Raw genomic sequence first — 14,577 nt, forward strand, 5'->3', positions numbered from 1 at the left:
GCAAATACAGTACTGCAGCACTCCATTTTGAGAGCCAATTTTTCCAAATTATTCGAAAGCAGACATTAATGATCCTGACAGTACAGAAGAGGAATAATCATGCTTCCCTTAATTTCCAAAACCTGAAATTAAAAGCAACTTCTGACTTTTCAAAATGAAAATGAGCTCCTCTGTGGCTGCCTAACAGCCACATAATCAGGCTAAATCAGGACCAAAAGAGATTTCTTTCCAAAATATAACAAATTCACATTCTGCAAAGAGAAATAATTAGATTTTGGCCCAGGAGTGACTGCAGTCAACAGCAGCATGAGTGAACATGAGCTTCAACAGACTTTGAAATTGGGAATGGAGAGAAAAATGTCGCGCTTAAATTACTTTTGTGTTTTAGCACGAGATTCCAAGTAGGACAGGAGGACATCATTGACTTACCACAGTCATTTTTATTTCTGTTCTGTATAATTTTTGTTTTCTGACTCTGAGTTGCAAACAGATTACGCCAGTTCATCGTGTCTGCGTAGCAGAGGTTCTTGTTCTTCATAATGGCAACATCTCCATCACTGATTTCCTTAAGGGAGCGCAGCCCTAAGGACTGTATTTTCAAATTAACAACTGCAAGGGAGTATTGGCCACTAAAATGGATACGGACAAAAAGAAAACACACAGAAGAAAAAGGATGATTAAACAGGGCTTTACTCAGTGCGTTTTTCTTTTGGTTTTCAAAGGCCTATGTGTGTTGCTGTGAACTGAACTTTGTTCAAACAAGGCATCATCTGGTTCACTAGGCTTAAGATGTGGTACATGACATACCTGTTGTAAAACAACTGCAATACTGATATCTGGTTTTGTATGGGAATTTTAAGCTAAATCTTGCAGCACGTGTGCCTTCTATCAAGTAAATGCTGTATAACAATAGTTACAAATAGAATAGTTATTCTGCACTGGTCCACAAAGCTATCTCCCTCTGAGAGGTAAGCCAAGGCTGGTCTGGATGCACTGCCTGTGTCTACACCACTTGGAAGCTGTGGTCTCCCTTTACTACTACCCAGCTACCTCAAAAACCAAAGTGTTTCTGATCACATAGTAACTTGCCTGGCACCCTCAAGCCCCAGACCCCAATGAGCTGCTCATGCCGACAGGCTTGTGGCGGAAAGCCTGGTCCTGAGAACAGGCTCATTGCAGGCCTCTAAAAGCAGTACAGAGGTGCAGATTTGATCCTGTTRGGGTAAATTCTCTACTGTCACAAAAAAGGTGCTTGACTCCTAGCAGGATTGTTCCAATTTAGCCCAACTTTTTTGTGACACCCGAGTTTCACAGACCTTTGCACCTTGGTGTGCTCAGACAAATGCAGCTCTAAACAGTTTCTTTTGCACTGAGTCTGGCACGTGATTCACTTACTGTTGCTTGGTTCTGCCTCGTATAATCTCCAGATTTTCAAAAGCATAGAGATCAGTAGCATTATCGGGCCAGGCCTGAATCAACAGAAATCCTGAAATGAAGAAAAGAAGAACATAAATAAAAATGAAAACTTAGTCAGTATTGGAAGTGGAACTTCTCGCCCCCAACATCTCCTGAGCTGGCGGAAGCCACTTGTACTTTCCATATGCCTTCCTGAGAATTTCAAAGTGAAGCATGACATTTTAGGGAGCAGGAAGATATTTTTAAACACTGCCTTGTAAACAGTTTACTTTTTAGCCCACCATGAGGGCTCAGCAGTGCAAGAGAATGGTGTGTCAGTGAGCTGCACATCCTGCCACACTGAGCCACCAGTGCCTGCTCTTGTCAGCAGCCATCCCGGCTGAGAGGCTCTGCGTCTCACTGCAGCATGAGAAAAGCCTTGCTCTGTCCCCGTTGTGAGCTGCCTTCGGGGAACAGAAGAAACGAACAGAAGACAGAAACAGAGCAGAACAGACAGCAGATCGGAGAGTATCTGCTAAGACAAGCAGATATCCCTGCTCAGATGAGGCGTTCAGGTGGAGGAAAGGAATTTGGAAAACTGTATTCTGCTAGATGAAGTTCTGAGGTTAGACATTGCTACCCTTAAGGTAGCCAGAGAGATAAAAGAGAGAAAGAAAGAAAGAAAAGGGGAACTGGCAACACGTCTGTGGGCCCAGCTCTGATACTACACTGCTTTCATAATGGAATGTACTTCTTTGACTGAACACAATTACTTTTAATTGATGCTTGTGCAAGACCAAAGCCGAGCACCCTGCTGACCACTTCACGCTTTCAGAGCCTGCATTCATTCCAGGGAACAGCTCTCCAGGCTGGAGAGGGTGTCTCTACCAGGATGAACCAAGCCACTGATCACGCTTCCCTAAGGAACTGCTAAAAGGTTTTCCACAAATAGAAACACACTTGGTTTTTTTTAGCCAGAGTGGCACACCTCTGCATCATCACATACTTCTTGGGTGGCTGAGTATCTTTTCTGCTTTTACTCTTCACTAGGGCTGACAATTCAGCAGAAGGGATGGTCTGGCAAAACCACACACCTTGGATAAGAGGCCAGGATGAGTTATGTGGGCATAAAGCTAGCGAAACTCTACTGATCACCTTTGTGAAAAGTGACCCGTATGAGCTCAGGGGCAGAAGCTATTTCCTCGCACTTCTCTTTACAAGCTTGAAAGAATTTCCTCGTCTCCCTTGGTGTTTTTGGCAGTACAAATCAGATAACATCTCATGCTTAAAACATATTGCTGACCTGATATTTCTTTGACTGTTTTGAAGACATCCAGTTTCTTAGGGTCAAGAGGTTGCGTCTGTGTGAAGGCATCACTGAAACAAACAGAAGGAGGAATTGGAAGAAGAAAGGGTCAGCTTGAACTTCTCCCTAGCCCCCCCTCCTCTAACGCTGAAAGATCAGCGGGCAACTCACCCTAGAAACGCGACTGGGAGAATACTGACGTCCCCATTGATCTTAGTACAGTTTTTGAAAGAGTCGATGTTTGTGGCATTTATGGAAAGAATCCCTTTAAGCTCGCCGATTCCAATGCCATTGCACACTGGTAAAATGGAAACACAGAAGTCAAGGGGGAGAAGAGTTAAGCATGATCACATGTGAGGGAACAAACAAAAAAATTATATTAGTCCAGAAAGCATTCCCATATGGTCAAACCTACCACTGTAAAATCAGTTTCATAGATCTTTTGTCTACTTTTGCATATCCAAAAGCACCAAAGGATAAATGCTTCCTGCTTGCCTAGTTGTGCAGCATTGATCCTAGCACCTCAGCACACAGGCTCTTTCACACACACTTCTCTCTGTTCCATTTTCATTTTATTCCCATTGAGGAGATCCTGGAAAGGACAAACTAAGGAGAAGGCTGATGTGCAAGCCTTACGTCCACAGGAAGCAGAGTTTACCTAGTGCACTTGCAGAGTATCCCAGTTTGAGAGCGTGCTCCAGAGCCATGGATTCCTGATCAAACTACTTGTCTTGACCTCCAAACTATCAACGGATATTTATATTGAATTTGCACGTTGAGATCTAAATTAAGGTGAGCACTCCCTGTATTTTTTCTAATAAATTACCTTCTGGTTCAAAGCCTTACTATTTTATTCCATGCTTTTTATACCTTTGCTGCATAATCCATCACATTTTTTACACTTCCGAACACCATTTTCTTCCACTTCATAAGTATCAGTATTACACGAGCGAACGCAGGAGCCATGGTCTGTCACCACATAGTTGTCTGGAAAAACAAGGATGACAAGGGCATTGAAATATCAGGGGGATGCACTGGGGGCTGCACAGACACTTAAATGCTAGAAGGAAAAAAAAGGCTTTTGACCTTTTGGAATACTTAGGCAAAGCACATGCATTAATTATTAACTCTCATGACATCCTTTGAAGGTAGATAGACGTACATTGTTTTCAGTGTTTTACCGAGAGGGGAACTGACCAAAAGGGTAAAGCAACATTGCCAAAAACAGACCATGCAGCGCTGCCATAATCCAGGTCAATACCCGGCACTTTCTGATTCCTAATCGTTACTCATTCTTCCAGGCCAAAGGCCCAAGAAGGGCAACAGTGAAGCTCAGAAAGGGACACCAGTTCTATATGGTGAACTCTCTCTTACATATAAGTCTTGGTGTTGAAAAAGACCATCAATGTGGAATAGCATAAAAGACAAAGCAAGCATCTCTGGGGGAGGCAATGATCATAAAACCTGAGAGGGATTGTTTAAAACAGTAAGTTCCTGAGTCCCCATTAAGAACCAGTTAAGAGTTGATACTGCTTTAATTATCCAGAGAATTGATCCTATATGGCTTGTTTTGCCATTGTTCTGCCAATTCTCACAAGATGCTTTTCTCCCCATTAAGAGAACATCTTTCAAAGTCAAAACTTAATTGTTAAAAATCAGGGAAGGTGATGAATGCAGAAAGTTTTAAGAGGCTGTCTTCTTTATCAGCCATTCTCTCTCTTTTGTCATGTGTTCCCAGTTTCCACTGCAGCTGGGAAGATCAAGAAAGTGCTCCTGCACTTGGATGTAAAGCAGGGAGATGACACAGACAGTTCCCTTGCCCACCTCCCTCAAACCCGCCATCTCCCCCAGCAGCTGCAAGTCAAAATGAACTTACGAGGACATTCCCTCACGCACGTGGCTCCAAAGCTGTATTTTCCGTCAGGGTTGACATCCATCTGATAGGTGGTGGGGTTATAGAGGACTAATGGGGGACACGTGTCCTTGCAGGTGGCATCATCCCGAAACTTGCGACATGCCTGTCATTGAACAATACATGTTCATTAAACTATCTCCTATTTAAAAAAAAACCTACAACGGTTTTATATTAGCTCTTTAAAAACACTCTTACTGGCTGCTTTGGTTCACACTTAGCTCTAATGGAAACCATGAGCACTAGCAGGGTTGGTCCCTTGTGCTTGAAAGGTGGAAAGTTGCATCAGGTTGGGCAATCTACTTTGATATTTGAAAAAAGAGCGAACATGAGGTTTTCTTGATCTGAAGAAGAAACCTTGGCACTCTGGAGGAGAGCTGCTGGGATTCACATGGGAACAGGGGTGAATCTGCATGCCTCAGAAAGAAGAATTTCCCCTACAAGCAGTAACCAGATCAAGACAAATGGCAGTTTTCTTGGCCAGCCGCTTTTTAATAACATAAATCAAGTTCTTTCCTGCCAATTACTGACATTTGTGGCTAGGCATTAAACTGAAACCATTATATTTGGCTGAAGGTAATGAACAATTTAGCAGGTATTTATGAAGGACATGTTGGTTCTTCCAACCTAATCCTGCATTAAATTAATAATTGTTCTATGTTTCTCCCTTTATTCTTCCCTGGCTTTCCAGATGAGAGAGAATAACTGTTTTTTCTGAGAGCCAGTAAGAGCATTCTAGCTATGCAGTTTATAAGGAATACAGCCAGGAATGCAGATAGCAACAACAAAACACAAACTGTACTGTTTCTGTGGCAATTACTCAAATGTCACTTAATTCAGAAAGAAGTATAGTGTAAAGGTGGGGAGGAGTTAAAAACACAGTGTGTACCAAAACCCTCAAAAGCAATGGAATTTTTTCCTAAAAAAACCAAACCCTCCATTTGCTCCGCCCCACTCCACCGCCTCAGCACCAGGATCCTCCAAAACAGTGTTGTTGGGGCAAGTGACAATCAGAAAGGGAAGTCTTGATTTCATGTTCAAAGTTGAATGAAATGCAAAAAAGGTGAAGAGCCATCATATTTAATTCCCTCTACAAGTTTTTGTTTCAGTAATCTAAGATTATTATTGAGGAGCATAAGGAACGCATGGCAAAGCAGCGCGGGCATGGAAAAGTACTGAGTCTTGACAGCAGCTGAGGATCTCAGGAGCTGTGCACACAGGGAAGCTGATCCACAGTAAACACTTAGCTGCTCTGCAATAACTTCTCATGTGGACACTTGGAGCTCTCTTGGCTTTCAAAGGCACTAATGCCGATTTGGCATGTGTTAGGAGTGTCCACCTGGAGAATTAGTAAAGATCAGCTAAGAGTGATGTAAAATTTGGTCCTCGCCCCTACTGTTGACCACACACTCGCTACAGCGCATGGGGAATCCCTGGTTGTTCCCATTGCAACGTGAGGTTCTCCTGGTTAGCATCTCTCGACAGCCTTCTCAGATAAAAGAAGGTTACAGGGCATCCAGCTGAAAGTCTGCCTTGTTGGGCCATGGCTTTAAGCAAACTGTTGTAGTGTCATTACCAGACAGTCGCTTTCCCGAGGTCCCGTACACCCAGCAGCACACTGGTTGTGACAGCAGTCACTGGGCACCTTTCCCCTGCACCGGCCAGAACACTGCTGGGCACAGATGACTTTTGTTACTGAAAGATAGAGGGGAAAAAAACAGGAATTAGAGTACTTCTAAACTGTGTTTGCTACAATGAGATCAACAATATGGAGAAATGCCTGCTACATAATATGTGCTAGAGTTTCTCCATGGGATGGAGTATTCTGTCCCCATGATCAGGCCAAAGTTAGGGGAGGGTGAGGCCCGGTGTGAGCAGCTGAGACTTCTCCTAGGGGTGTCTGAGAGACAAGGTGCTGCGGTCAGTTAATGGCCTGGGGATAAAAGCTCAAATCTAGCCAGGTGCTAAGCACTTTGGTCCCAGACAGCAGATCACCCGCTGTTTAGCGAGAGCAGTCAGGTGCCTGTGGCATCAAGGCCTAAACTCACAAAAACTCTATGGAGTGGCTGCACTTTACAGCTGGGTAGTACAGCAGGATTTGGCTCCGTTTTATTGAGAGAATCTGCTATTATTGGTGCTAGCTTTGGGAAAAACAACATGACAGGAGAACTGCCAGGACTCTGGACTATAACAGGAAATAGTACATAGTTGGTGTGACGTTAGGATCCCTTCAGTAAACTAAGATTATTTCTGAAATTTGCAGACAGAAGGGACCCACTCAGCAAACTAATTTCATATGCTTAGTGTATTATTTTTATTTAGGCTTCAATTCCTTGGCCAAATTTTATCTTTGTTACTCAACTCCCATGTGGTTTGCACCAATGCAATTCCAAGGAAAAACTGGCCCTGAATCAGTTTTTTGCAGGAAAGCAAAAACTGCTCGCAAGATTTTGGTTAGAAACAAAATCATCTGAATTTGAATATAATAATCAGAAGAATTTAAAAAAAACAGAAATTAATGGCTAGCATGTGTTTGTATCACAGGCCAAAGTCAGACTGTGTGTTCTCAACAAAAAAATTACTGTCCTGCAAGCTCTGACGATCGGTGCCTGAACAGTTGGTCAGGGGAACCGGAATGCTAATCCGCTGCATTATAGCACTCCGAGCATTTTGGATGCACCCTATGATAACTGCTATCAAATTCCCAGTTGGGCACAAACGAGTTACAATATCATCAAGAATTACTGCAACTCAGAAACAGATCGTTGTTAATTAACAGAGAATTATCAGAAAATGTAACCTGTTTACAGAGGATACAACAGTGCTCTTTTTTTAAATCACATTTCCTATCCTTTTCCATTACACACTTATGTATCCAAGCTGTATTATTTCATTTTTCTTGTAGGCCTGTAAGCAAGATACTGCAGTTTTAAGGAAACAGATTATCTCCACAATATGCATTAGCCTCTCTGATAACAGCTCCTCCATTGAACCAGAAACGGGAATAAAAGGCACATTGTTCTACATGAACAGCATTTTGATATTATTTTTTCATAAGCATCAGCAGGGGAGTAAAACAGCTCATCACTTTGATAGCAACTGACTAAAGCTTCCTGCTGGAAACATATATCACGGAAAATGTTTATATTTCATACAGAATATCCCAAGTTCCTTCAAGGAGAAACAGATATATATCACATCAAACTTTCCCATGTATGGAAATGTGGGATACATTTGCAGTTGGCTGGATTCTTAAATGTTTTAAGAGGAGAGCCAGAGCTGGCAAATGGTTTTGTTTTAGGCACTCCAAATAATACTCTTGAAGGCAAAGAAAGTTTGTAAATGCTGAAGGGCCTGAACACAGGATTGAGACCTGGAGTTTCACAGGCCCATGGGACAGCTGTGCAGTGTCAGCAGTGGGGATCAACCTAGAAAGAGCTTTGTGTGTGCAACCACTGTCCACCTCGAAGGGAGCTCAGCGCGCTTGGCAACTGCTGAACGAATCTGCAGAGCCAACTGGGAAAAACCAAAGCTCGTAGTAAATGAAGAGGGAGAGGAGATACATTCATTTTTTCCTTAAGATCTGGAAGCTGTATAAGACTTACAGGCTTTAATAATTATTTACAATGGAAAACCTAAGAGACGACGTTGCTTTCATTTGTGTAAGCGTGGACCAGCAGTCCACTCTTTACAGAGTTACACTCACACAAAACTGGTAGGAAACAAGGATCAGAAACAATGCATTTTCCCATTTATTATAAAAAAAGAAAATAATGAAGTATCAGAAAATGTGAGGTGGTGTTCCTCCTCAACCTTTCCTTAAGGAGAAGTAAAGCCTTGCGAAACCTAAAGCATCTCTGAATGCTCTCTTAGTATCAGGTGAGCATCCTAAATGCAAAATTTTATAGTAAAGTACATGCTACAAAACTGAACAACCTCCTAATCCCAAAAGGCTCCATTTACAAAGACTGTAAAATGGCTATTCATTTTCTCAGAGCCTTCAAAAGGTCTTCTGAGTACAGTGAGGTCTTATTAGCCATATGACGGTGACAGTTCGTGTTTATAATAGAAACCTACGGGGATGCCAAAAAGAGGAATTAAAACCAACAAAAATCAGGCTATGTTGTTACTTCTTTTATCAATTAAAAGTATTGTTAAATAGCCTGCAGAGGCTCTCTGCTGGAAACAGCAGCAATGCAAACAATTCACCGTGCGGCTACTGCATTACCTCTTTATATGGTAAACTAACTTAAAAGTACATATGTTCTCAAGTTCAGAGGGGGGAAAGTTGAGGGAGGCAGACAAAAGCTTTCAATTCAGGAAACAGCTGCAGTCTCTGCAGCGCTGGCGAAACACCGCATCTGCAGGGAAACCGAGACCCAAGGCAAATCGCTCAGAGGCTTGTCCTGCAGTAGCAGAGCTGCTCTGGAGGAGCTGGCACAGCTTTCATCCCTGCCACCGCGCTCTTGCACCAGGGAAGCCCACGTGGGCATGCACACGGTACCAGGGGTGAGCTTCAGACTTGGTTGCCATTTGTCATGCAGGGGAAGCAGGCCACATATGTCTATAGCAGGCTTTGAGGAGCCTCCGCACAGCAGGATGCAGCAAAGGACAAGCGTAAAACATGTGTCCCTACTTCTCACTTGACAGGTAAATTATTTGGTAAGTAGCAAATTAGTATGTTTTGGTTTGTAGCATCCAAGATATTGTTTAATTGATCTGTAGGCTTACATGTCTGGCAGTTCTCTTCACCAGGGCCCCAGCAGTGATCCTCTGTACAGTTTGGATGACATTTTGGACCTAAAACATGAGAGTGGAGTTTTTATAAAAACGTTTGTCAATGAAATCCCGGACTACAACGCCATCAACATGCCTCAGAGCTGTCGAAAAGAAAGTCTGAGCTGTTAGTCTCAGTAAAACAGCAAAGGAAGCACCTGTATGCTGGTACTCATAAATTTGGAGAGCAGGACATCAAACCCTCGCCCTTCTTTTATCATTAGTTTCCTACGTGCAGCTCCCCACGTCTTGCAGCAAGCAAGCCGAATACACAGCAAATCAAGCTTATAAAATGGACATATTTCTGCTAGGAGCTGGAATCTCAGCAACTGGCCGACTGGCCTCGCTGCTTGGATTTGCACAAAATGGCAAGTCACAACTGGCTTGCGATGGGGCCCCTGTCAGCTACTTGTTATAGGCCATACGAAAATCAACATTTCTGAACAAAGTGCTTCTAAAAAGAAAGCAAAACCAACGGGATTCGCGGGCAACTGGCAGTTATCCTGACCACAGGGTAATTTGACTTGTCTGCTTTGTGCCCTGCTCCTGCCCTCAGCCAGAATTCCTGCTCAGCACAGCACTACAGAGCAGACGGACAATCAATGGAGATGCAGCAGGATGAGCGCCTGACGTGACCTTTAAAGTTCAGCACAGGTCTCTCTTCGCCCATCAGTCCTTTGCCATCCCTCCCTCCTTCCTCTTCCCTCTCGCGCACGCTCGTTTCCTTTTGTTGTTGTTGTTGTTGTTGTTTCTTAGTGACAAGTAAAACCCCAGAGAAACGACTCATTTCAGATTACAGGATCATTATTAAAAACGTAAATGGCTGTCTAAACAGACTAATCTGTAATTCACTACACTTAAGAAGCACTTCCTCTTAGAGTGTTTCCTCCTGCTAATCACACGTGATTCTCCCTCCCCCTCACCACCCTTCAGATAGCTGAATAAATGCCAGTGCTTGTCCAACAGCTGACTGATTTGGTATGGGACCAAAGAACTTTTTTTTTTTTTAATTTTAAAAGTTAAAGGTTAACATTTCTATGGTGTTTAGAGCCAGACTGCTATGCTGACTTGTATTGCCTGCAAGCCCTTGATTATACTAGGGTTCCACGGAATATATGTCAAGACAGAAGTTGGCTATTAGCTCTCAGGCAATTACACAACTGGAAGAAGATAAAGAAAATATGCTTTCCGCCAATTTATAGCACCAGAAATGAAATGCTCAGAAATGAAAATAAACTCTCCTTTCCGTGAAATGACTGGGGATTTTACAAGCGACTAGAAGTAATAGCTTGAGCCTGCTCTAAGCATGGAGATAAGTTACATAAACTTTTAAATACATCCTCATCTCCCTGGTGATCTAAAGCATCATATTTATCTGACTGTGATGATTATTTTTGCAAGGCCTGTCTGTGCAGCCTGAAATACTGCAGTTTCACAGCCCTCACATGAAGCAACTTGGGCCTTAGCACAAACAGGAGCTTAAGCACCACAGGACATCCATGAGTCCCGGACTCTTACCCTGTAAATTTAAAATTACTGGAAAAGAAATAGGTACACTTCATTCTGAGTTGTGTCACTGTCCTGGAAGAAACACATACATAAGGGACTTTCTGAAACCAAGGAAAGCTTTCTTGAGATCTTGGCTGAACTATGAGCAAGGACCCAACTGTGATGAAAAATTACATCTTATGTCAGTGGTGAAAATGATTTCCCTTACAACAGGGATTGACACTCATGCATGCAAGAATTGGTAGACTTCGAACCCACAGCATAAAAGATGGGTTGTGCATACTCTATTCTGAAGCACATAGCATTTTGGTAAATTAATACTTACAAGAAGACAGGTTCCTTGCAAAATCAAGCACTGTGAGAGGCTTTTTATTTGTGTCAATGATGTCATTCCACAGGACAGTGTCCATGTTGCATAATTTTGGGTTGTTGCTGATTTTAACACCTCCATTGAGAATTTCTATGGTGGAAGGAAAAAAATTAATAAGCAAAGCAAACTGCGCAAGTCTTCTCTCTCATTTAAAGGGAAATAAAACACAGATCTCTTCGTCCCGGTCACACTATGCAGAAAAGGACAATGTGCAAGGCACCAGGACACCTGAAGGCATAACTAACACCAGACTCAGACAAATCGGTTCTGGAGAATTGGCTGCTGTAGGATGCCACTAAATCTATGTTTTGCCTGGCACCACCTCCTGAGGCCATTGCCCTTGGCAGAGATGGCAGAAGGGAGTTTGTGCTTACCCACTTCAGCTCACCATCCTGCTTCCTAGTGCAAATGCTCTCTTCTCCATGTGTGAAGCTACCAAGCCCGGGTGAACTGGGGTGGCAGAAGACTGGACATACGGCCAGTTTTGCTGCCTCTGCTACATGTGTTGTGACCTCTGGCAGAGGGTGATGTGGGCATGTATGGGCACTGATGGTTTGTATGGCCACAGCCCATCAGCCAGAGACCCTGTGAGACCCTGGCTCTGCAGCCCTTCTCATAGTAACAACTCTCACTGGTATTTAATAGAAAATAATGAAGCATATGCACTGTAATAAAATAATGCAAAATAACAAGTGGCAAATATGTCCAAGAATGTTGACTGATTCTTTGTCATTTTGGAACACCCAAATAAATCTCACTGCCCTGTTGATACCTTGGATTTTCTGGACCTTTTTCCAATGGAAAATTAGGAACTTTATTCACCTTTTGAGGACGGCTAGCTAGCAGGAAAGCAAGTAGAAAACTTGGAAATTATGCTCAGATCATTGCTTTTAAAGCAGGATCTGACAGCATATGCCTTTGGGAGAAGATCTTCAACAGGATCTTGCTACCAATAATCTAACAGTTGAAGTTTACTTTACAGGTACCTCCACCTCTTGTCCTCTCTCACCTGATAGATGTCTCATTGGCAGTTCTCGGAGTCCTTGAGTTTTATTCACGTGGTAGTTGGATAAAACTGCCAGAGCATAAGAGTTGTCATAAAGCACATTGCCTCGGATGATCTGAAGATTTTCTAGGGGAATTACGTCCACCATATTAAGTGCAATGAGCACATAGCCTGCAACCTCCTGTATGGTCTGAAGGAACAACAGAAAAAACAAGATGCTTAATTCATAGTACTCTGCTACAAACCAGGCTTTGCTCTTCTTGACATAGTTGTCTTCCAGCCCTACCACCACCCATTCCAGCACTTTTCAATTTTAAGGAACAACAAATCATGTAATCCCATGAAAAGAAAAATCAAGCAAAATATAATCAGAGAGCCACAGGGACTATGTGAAAAACAGCACAAAGGAAACCCAGCTTCATGCTTACTTGTATTTTGCATTTGATAGACTTTGCTGTCTGAGAAGGTATAAACTGAATCTGAGAGCAGCTACCACAGGGTCATTGCCAAAGGCGTAGCTAACTGTATTTTGTCTCCAAGAGAGGGCATGAGCGAATGCCTAGGGGAAGCACAGGAACAGGGCAAGCATGTACATGTGGCAACCCTGTATGATACTTCCCCTGAGTATTCTCCCAACCGTTTGCAGCACAGGGACTTCATCCGGTTGAGGCTCATGCACTCTCTCTTCTATGCCCCTTCCTACTGGATCTACCAATCTCAGCAGAGGGTGAGATCAGGTAACAGTCTCTCGCTTTAGTAATAAACAGTTAGAAGACAAGTGAGGCATTGCTCTTGGATATAGATGAACTCATTAATCAGTGCTTGCCTAGTATTGTGAAATGTATGCATTTCTACCTGCTACAAAAATCACTGTAAGTGAAAAATCCTCAAACTACCACGTAGACTATTCTTCCATTCTCTGTAGACTACCAGTGATTTTTCAGGAGATCTGTTACATTCTTGGGGACACGAGTTCCATGGTCAAGTTACGCTTGGAGAGAAAAATGGCAATACCAATATATTTATAACTCATATGTCTGAAACTGCACTCTCTCCTGATGTTCTTGCTTGCTACTATAATGACATGCCTTTTCCCCTCTCTTTATTCCCTGAATAGGAAAGGTCATATGATGAGATTATTCCTCCAGATTCAGAGGACTAGCCTGTTTATTCACATCTGCTGTACAAGAGCTCTTTACACCAGATATACACTTACCATGTGAAAAATGCTTTCTCCTCTCCTGTCTCTTTCTTTGAAAACCTTGTAATCTGACAACTAGGCACACCAAAAGCAGTGCATTTGAAATACCCTCTTTTAAACATGTCACACACCACCACGGCAAGAGAACGAGTTGCAGTTTGGAGGGCAAGGGCCTCTGCGCTTCAAAAACTGCCATCAGTGGTTTGCCACCCAGTTTGCGATTTGCTCTGGCCAACATTATGACAAAGCCTTTTGCCCTCTGAGGAGTGAGGCAACGGGATACGCAGGTAATAATTGCAAAAAGGAAGAAGCATGTCTGCATGGCAGCCAACACAGGTTAGTAGGGACTTCAGAAGCTATTTCTTAAAGAACATGATTTATTATTTTTGAGTTCAGCATATCCTGGAGCTGACAGGTATATTGAAATTGCAATCTGTGATTTCTCAAACTTACAATATCTAACTATGCTTTTGGAAAGCATGTCTGCTTTCCATAGAATTTTATACACAGATGATTCTTTGCATTCAAAAATGAATTAAGATTCCTTTAGCAGGAGAATTCACACTGTTCAAAAACACTAACCTTCAGGAAAGAGAGATCACGATTGTGCTCTACATATGTAATCTCTAGGTTGCTCAGTACCACCTCGCAGTTGTTATACATCCTCTGCAGGCTGGTGAAATGGTCTTCCACATGACCCAGCTGCGTCAGCTTGTTATTTGTCCCTTGACAAACTGTGGAGAAGAGAAGAAAGCTTCATGAAGGAAAGCAAGAATAAGTACAGAGTAAACACTTGTCCATCCATCTTCATAGGCATCATCGTAAGTGAAGCATCAGCACAGACTGCTGTAAGAAACAGCACTGTCTCTATGCTGCATCACCCCAATGGCAATAGAGTAGGGAGTACCCAATATTTCCCAGGCACAGAAATAGCTGGAACAACCCTCCTTCACTTTCTGACATTAAAAAAAAAAAAAACAAAAAAAACAAGACGAGGCTTTCATCTGTAAGCAGCACTAGTTTTGCTCTACCACAAGCACAACTCAAACTCTGAGGAGAGGGCACTGATACAGTGCCATCAAATGCTATTCAGAGCAGTACC

General features: G+C 42.7%; 1 protein-coding gene across 1 annotated transcript in view; it reads right to left on the reverse strand.

The window, feature by feature from the left end:
• Positions 1 to 14,204, reverse strand: part of EGFR (epidermal growth factor receptor) — a 45,823-nt gene extending 31,619 nt beyond the window's left edge. Inside the window, exons 1-11 of the mRNA XM_026075289.1 lie at positions 14,058 to 14,204; positions 12,278 to 12,464; positions 11,224 to 11,358; positions 9,345 to 9,413; positions 6,190 to 6,308; positions 4,578 to 4,719; positions 3,572 to 3,688; positions 2,873 to 2,999; positions 2,699 to 2,772; positions 1,396 to 1,486; positions 430 to 629 (exon numbers count right to left, since the gene is read on the reverse strand). Of these exons, the coding sequence (XP_025931074.1) occupies positions 430 to 629; positions 1,396 to 1,486; positions 2,699 to 2,772; positions 2,873 to 2,999; positions 3,572 to 3,688; positions 4,578 to 4,719; positions 6,190 to 6,308; positions 9,345 to 9,413; positions 11,224 to 11,358; positions 12,278 to 12,464; positions 14,058 to 14,138 (1,342 nt within the window). The 5' untranslated portion in view covers positions 14,139 to 14,204. The remainder of the gene's footprint in view (positions 1 to 429; positions 630 to 1,395; positions 1,487 to 2,698; positions 2,773 to 2,872; positions 3,000 to 3,571; positions 3,689 to 4,577; positions 4,720 to 6,189; positions 6,309 to 9,344; positions 9,414 to 11,223; positions 11,359 to 12,277; positions 12,465 to 14,057) is intronic.
• Between the last annotated feature and the right edge of the window lie 373 nt (positions 14,205 to 14,577).

Source organism: Apteryx rowi, unplaced genomic scaffold (assembly GCF_003343035.1).
Source record: "Apteryx rowi isolate R43461 unplaced genomic scaffold, aptRow1 scaffold_400, whole genome shotgun sequence".
NCBI classification, from domain to species: domain Eukaryota; kingdom Metazoa; phylum Chordata; class Aves; order Apterygiformes; family Apterygidae; genus Apteryx; species Apteryx rowi.